Source organism: Poecilia reticulata, linkage group LG22 (assembly GCF_000633615.1).
Source record: "Poecilia reticulata strain Guanapo linkage group LG22, Guppy_female_1.0+MT, whole genome shotgun sequence".
In the NCBI taxonomy this organism is placed as follows: Eukaryota; Metazoa; Chordata; class Actinopteri; order Cyprinodontiformes; family Poeciliidae; genus Poecilia; species Poecilia reticulata.
The window spans coordinates 19,268,776-19,275,795 of NC_024352.1; the positions used below are offsets into that span (position 1 = coordinate 19,268,776).

The 7,020-nt window shown below is 39.5% G+C and overlaps 1 protein-coding gene across 1 annotated transcript; it reads right to left on the minus strand.

The window, feature by feature from the left end:
* Nucleotides 1-4,371: 4,371 nt before the first annotated feature.
* arf6b (ADP-ribosylation factor 6b) lies at nucleotides 4,372-6,796 on the minus strand. Its single transcript, XM_008400183.2, has 2 exons — nucleotides 6,638-6,796; nucleotides 4,372-6,406 (listed from the first exon to the last, which is right to left on the minus strand). The coding sequence occupies exon 2, from the start codon at nucleotides 5,796-5,798 to the stop codon at nucleotides 5,271-5,273; it is 528 nt and encodes a 175-aa protein (XP_008398405.1). The 5' UTR covers nucleotides 5,799-6,406; nucleotides 6,638-6,796; the 3' UTR covers nucleotides 4,372-5,270.
* Nucleotides 6,797-7,020: the final 224 nt, after the last annotated feature.

Sequence of the window (7,020 nt, forward strand, 5' to 3'; positions counted from 1 at the left end):
ACAGCAGCAGTTTGGAGTATCTGTTCCCACCAACCATTTAGCAAATAAATAAACGGCTGTAATAATGGTGCTTGGCCTTTACGGGCACGAATGCCCAAATCCTACAGTGATTACCCAGGAGGGTGTGTCTGCTAAATTGTAGGCTAGCATTAAGCCAACAATGACTATGTAGGGGAGGGTTACTCTCGAACTACCTGCAGAAATGCTGCTCTGCAGATGGAGCTCAGAGGAAATGAAGACAAGTGACTTAGACAAACCACACCCCTGAAAGCCACAAAGACAGTTCAGGTTTAGCCTGTAATCGTGGGAGGGATGCAGCTATTTAACAACTCTGGAGCCGTTTCACTTTTTCCCCTGATTCTGACTAATAAGTTGGCAACCATCATTGTGAAACAGTGGAAAACATGTGTTGTTGGCTATGCATTTAGAGGCTGTTCCCTTTTAATTATTTCCATGTAGATTTGAAAACCTGACAGGAGGCTCATAGTACCAAAATTAGCATTGTTTGTGATGCTAAAGACATTCATGCGTAACTGCAAAGATCCTTTAACCCACTGTCATAGAAACAAGCCCAACAAACGCGTAGATTTTAAGCCTCAGACAAATTAGTCACATATTCTCATGCAAACAAGTTAAGTAAGAGTTTAAGCCCTTAGTTTGTGAATTATGAAAGCACTAAACTATGTGCCTATTTTCATAAGCATGTCGCTTACAGCACTTGTTTTTTTGTTGGCTTTTTATGTTGATGTAGCAGCATTGATGTTCGGCCTAGCATCTCATTATTACAGGCAGTGAAGGTCATTAGAAGAAGCTCCTCATTACTGAGCTTCCTACTTCGACCTAAAAGCCATTTCTGACCTTTCCTCTCAGGAAGTGTGTGGAATTCCAGTTGAGAATGGAGGGAGTTGACAGAAGGGCAGGAGGTTTTATTTTTACAGAAGGGAGGTCATTAAAACCTGCGCATTTTTTGTCCTCGGCCCTAGGGCACTAGTGTTGCCTATAAAGCTTTAAGGATCATATGGTTGTAATAAAAGGCGGAAACCCAGGTGGTTAAATTAGGCATATATATGGAGGCTTCTGTCCAATACAGCGGGCTTGACTTGCAGGCGATTATATTCAGTTTTTTTGCATTTTTTCCAAAGGAAGTCATAAGTCTCGGCGTCTTCAGAAGTCATCTATGTCACCTGACCTGCCAGACAGAAACCTCTGTGGAGCTAAAACAAACATCCAGAGGCTTTAAAAGCCATTGTTAGAGCAAAAGATCTAACAAACAAGTGCAGTCACTCTGACAACTGTGACTCAGAATAGGACACATCAAAACAGTATTATGTCAGATTGCCACTCTACAAGTTACCTGTACTGTATGTTTTACCTTCAGAATTTAATCCAGGAAATAGTATTTAGTATGCTGTATTCAAATTGCATTATAACTCATAACAAAACACTGTGAAAAATTAAAAGACACTAGTTTCACTTTGTTTACTAACGTTGGCGCATAAAGCGCTCTATTTGACTTTATTAAGAACACATTAGTCTTACAGGCACTAAAATCATACAAAACATATTATTACACATATGTATATATCAGTGACGTGCGGTGAGATTCATAGCTGGTGAGGCACCGACTTAATTATAATCGGATTTACAAATCTAGACCCCTGCATGCTATTGTTTACATAAGGAAATTTCGTGCATGCGAACAATGCTGGAGGGCAAAAAGACTATTCTTTAACATGCGATGCTTAACAATTTCGTTATCTCAATCAAACTTGGCATGTAGATATTATTAATTGCGTGCTGTGCTTAACGGGGAGAAACCGTTAAAGTACAACTCAAAAAAAACGTCTTTCTCGCTCTCCGTATCAGCGCAGCTACTGTATGCCTAGCTCGCTGTACTGTCTCTTACTCTGCAGTTGTGGAGTCACAATGTTTGGGTTCATGAGCGACCCGAGCGATGAGGCACGACAACTGCCTGCCTCACCTCGAATCTGTTCTCTGCTGTTTCTGATCGCTCCTCAGCACATGAAACACCTTACACACACAGTTGGTGAGGATAAAAACACAGTACATTAAATACATAAGCTAAATTATGGAAAATCAGTTCATACATTAAATGTTTTTAACCATTTTATTGGCGACGTAGACAGGAGGAGCATGCTCTCATAGAATGGCAACCAGTGCAGTAAGCGAGAGGTTGCGCAATCCCAGGTGAGGCTCAGCTCGCTGCTGCCAAGCATTTGAATGGGAAAATGCGAAAATGCAGCGATTTTGAAGAAAAAATCATCAGATTTGGTTAAATTTAATGAAAAATAGGTACTTTATAGTACAAACTACAGGGTGAAAATATCTTTATAAATGATTTTATTTATATATATTATTTTTCCATGATGACAGGGGAGGCTCTGCTTCACCTGCCTCCCCTGACCGCACGTCACTGGTATATATATTTAATGGTATTCACGTAGCGCATATGATTAAAATATAAATTTGCTTGCCTTTCTGTTCTTTCTAGAGAAATAAAGCTTAAGAGCCAATTATCCAGGTTATCTGCTCTGACAGAGCGTGCAGTTGGCCTCTTCACATTTATTGCAAATTGCACTTTCAAAATCAAATGGTAATTTTGCTTTAAGTGTACGACTGTGTGTTTTTACTCACTAGAAATATCTCTAATCAGCTGGATTTGTATTTCTTACAAGCGAAGCAGTGCGCAGCAACAGGCAGGGGAGGGTCAGTGATGGGTTACCCTATGTTCCATACAACCGGGTAAAGCTTTCTGTTATCTAATTAGCAGGACATTAAACCTTACAAATAACAGAGTGGAGAAAAAAATGACTTAATTTGCTTTTATTAAAAACTGTTTTCTATAAGTCAGATAGATATAAAGATATGTTTAGGTCTTAGTAATATTATTAACATACACATTATTTAAGCAACAGTAAAAAGAATTGCTGCTTTTGTGTTATTTTTAAACAATTCTTTTTTCTATTCAAACAGTGGTGCTGTGGTATTTTTTAAAGGTTTCATGCTGTGAGGATTGCAGTGAAACCAATTTGCTCCAAAAAGCTTCACACTGCAAACTGAAGTGCTACAGATTTGCTTTGTGAAGTCACGTCTCAAGCTGAGGCAAACTCAGGAAGTTGCAGCTGACAGCTCAGCACCAACATGAAACATTCAAAAAGAATTCACAATTCAGCTGAATATCAGCGCGGCCAATCCAACTTTTCATGCAAACAGTTGCGTGCACTTCTCTGTTCTAAAAAAAAAAAAAAAAAGAGAGAGAGAGAGAGCAACTGGACTTCCTGTTTTGCACATTTTCACTGCTGAATGGGGTGGGAACTGAGGCCAGCTTTAAATCTGAGCATGGATGTTTAACTGTTCACAAACACTTGGTCAAATGTGACTCAAACAATAATTCCCTACATCTTTATATGTTCTGAATACTGTAGATGACTACATAAGTTTCTGCAAGTTTTAACTTGAATTTCAGACAAAGTATCAATTTCAAAACTACACGAGTTGCAAAAAAATTTATGTAAATTATATTTATCTTGCTTGGATACAATTGAAGAATTGAAATTTGTTGACTGATAAGTTTTAGTCCACTACGCCCCGTTTCTAAGCTAAACCTATTTAAATATGCCCTTATCACATCAGCCAGTAGTGGATAACACAGGGGTGTTTTTATTTAAATTGTTTAAGCATACAATAAAGCAGTTCAATTAAATTAAGAGGAAAAAAGTTGAATATAAATCTTAACACTAGATGTGATTAAATATAATTTAAAACCTATTGTTGAGAATAAGGATTTTTTTGGGTTAAATTTAAGTTAAACACTTTAAGACATGCAGCTGTGGATTTCTGATCAGCTGGCTGAAAGAAGGTTGCTACACTTTTCCCTCAGTTACAAGATGGACAAATCTGGATGTTTTCAGCTTTGCAGTGTGAGTCCAGCTCCTTCACATGAATGTTACACAACTTCTACACCTAGCATCAGAGGAATTACTTAAGGACTGATCTTAGCACAATGTTTTCCTACCCTGGTCCTCATGACACACTTCCCTATATGTTTTAGATTCAGCACACCTGATTTCAATTGATGGATGATTAACAGGTTGAACGCAATCCATTTAACATGCAGGGTAGTGTGCCTTGAGGATAAGGGTTGGGGAACACTGTCTTATCCAACTATTTAAATGTTTCCAAGCGTCAAATATGAAGTCTTACGGTAGCAGTGGCGAGTATACCACAAGTGTTTTCTTTGCAATTGCTCTAAGCATATGATAACCAAGTGGTAGCTGAAATTGCCCAAGTTTAAAAGCAAGACCTTGCAAGTAATGAACCAACAAATGAATAAAAAAAAAAAACAAGAGGTAAAAGATTTAAAATCACTTTTTTAATAAGACATTACAATGACATTGTTCTGTACATAGTTCCCCCAGTCAAATAAGGAATAGGACCTGCACCACAGGCTGTTCAACATCTCACTTCTTAACAGCTTTCTGTTCTGACTGCGCCAACGAATGGACTCTGATGTTGGGTTAATGTACTTATGTACTCATGCTACAGATATAAGCTATCATATAATGTCCCAATACTGAGACTTTTCAGCTGTTGGTATCAGATTGAGAGGTCAGAGCTGAGGTTACTGATGGCCTGTTTGTTTAATACTCAGCACATTATAGTGAGACATGACATAGGTCGATCAGTTAACTAGAAAAGCCCACGTAATTGTATTTGGGGTAAGAAAATGTGTTGCGACATGTAAACATGGGCAATGTTTTCTTTTTCTTGCATTTACCCCAGTTCTTTTTAATACCAGAGAAGGAAAACTATAAATCACAGTACTGTGTCCTTCAAGTAGGCTACATGACAAATAAAAGAGCTCAATGTCAAAGTTTATCCCAACAGAGTCAAAAGGACTGTGAAGCATCTTAAGTCCAACAATGTCCTCAGGAGAAATAAAAGATATAAAATAGAAATAAAAGAACAGGCAAAGGTGGTGATCTCTGTGGCTTTGACCTTAGAAACCAGTTAACCCAATTTTTTTTTTTATCTCAAAAAGCCCAAGCAATAAAGAATGTGATATACGCCTGCTACAGAACATAAGCAAACTTTAAGCCGGCAAACCCAGTTAAAGATAAATTAGTCAAAAGATAAACGTAATAAAAATAAATTGAGATAATCAACTTTTCTTAAGCATTCTCATTTTGAAGAGTAAATTGTTACTTGCAACATTGTAGTTTTGACCTAAAACAGTCAGCACTCAATCATTAAGACTTGTAATTTGAAGTTAACCATGTCAGACCCTCATACAGTCCATCACCTGTGGTCGCACAGGAGGGCTGAACATACCAATTCCTATCTCTGATCCGGGTCAATCCGAGCTTCTCTTGGATTTCATGCGGCTTCATGGCATCCGGAAGGTCTTGCTTATTGGCAAATATCAAGATCATGGCATCTCTCATCTCGCGGTCATTGATGATGCGGTGAAGTTCCTGTCTCGCTTCGTCAATGCGATCCCTGTCTGCGCAATCCACCACAAAAATTAAGCCCTGGGTCCCTGTGTAGTAGTGTCGCCACAGGGGACGGATCTTGTCCTGGCCTCCTACGTCCCAGACGTTGAACTTGACATTTTTGTAAGTGACAGTTTCCACGTTGAAGCCCACTGTGGGGATTGTGGTCACAGACTGTCCGAGTTTCAGTTTGTAAAGGATTGTTGTCTTTCCAGCAGCATCAAGTCCGAGCATTAGTATTCTCATCTCCTTGTTGCCGAAGATTTTTGACAGCATTTTCCCCATTTTGAACTCTTGAGCATAAATACTTTGTTCCCAAGGAGAAAATGTGATAATGTTTTGATGGTCACTTGGAATGCAGCTCACAGTTTAATATAGACTTACTGGTGAAACCATGAAGTGAATTGATATTTTGTTTACTTGGGAACAAAAGTCAAAAATATACACACATGCTTGACTTTTCACCTGAAAGTCCGTCTGGATCTTGTTAGGTGCAGGGGCATTTATGCTCAGATAATGTCTTCTTGGCCTACACGCCACATGACACGATCAGACTAAGAACTTGGCACCAGCTGTTGCAGGTCGTTCATTGTTCAGTAAAAATGAAGAGAAAGGTACAGGCCGCGATGACTGGAAACTGCAGAGAAGATTCACTGTGTGGGTAAAAAGGACCTCCAACAAAAGCCGCGATACTTGAAGAGAATTTCCTCTGGTGTTAGGATGTGGCGGTCCTCCACACCGGGTGCGCCCTTGTTCTCTCCACTGCTTTCGGGGGGAGAGAAACCGCAGCTTTACGTCGGGACACTTCACCGCGCTACTAGGGAATAACTTCGTAAAATGTATCCCTGCTTGTCCGTGGCCAGAAATACCCCGTACGCGAAACTCTGGTCACGCTGAAATGAGATTTAGGGGGAGGGTCAGACATGAAAAATTAGCCAGCTATTGCTAGATTGCCTGTTAATACAGCTAGTTAGCTCGTTACCTAGCACGCTAAGCTAAGTAGCTAACAGCAGTTAGCTGCAGTCAACTAAACAAATCAGGGCAATAAACGTGTGCTACGATGACAATATGATTAGCGACACATTTTAGTAGAAGAAGAGACCGGTTATAATTAAGTTACTTACCTGTTTTTGTCCTTCAGAGTCGATAAATTGACTCAGCTCTTGCCTTCCTCCTTTAACCGGAGCTATCCGCACTACCGCTGCTATAACGGAAAGGTGTGGAACTGCATCAGGGGCCACTTCCTCCTGTCGGCTCCATTCAGCTGACAGCCGCCGAGTCCGCCTCCGTCTGTCTGACGCTTCTTTACATGCTACACTCTCACACAATGAATAATATGACGACAAAAAAGTTGTATTTTGGTAATTCGTTTCAGAAAGTACAACTCACATCCAGAAGGTATGCTTTTAGAGCATTTATTTCTGTTGGTTTACAAGCAAAATTCAGTTTCTTAGGAAATATTTAGGTTTTTATTGCAGTATCCCACAAACAACCATTCCATTTGAAT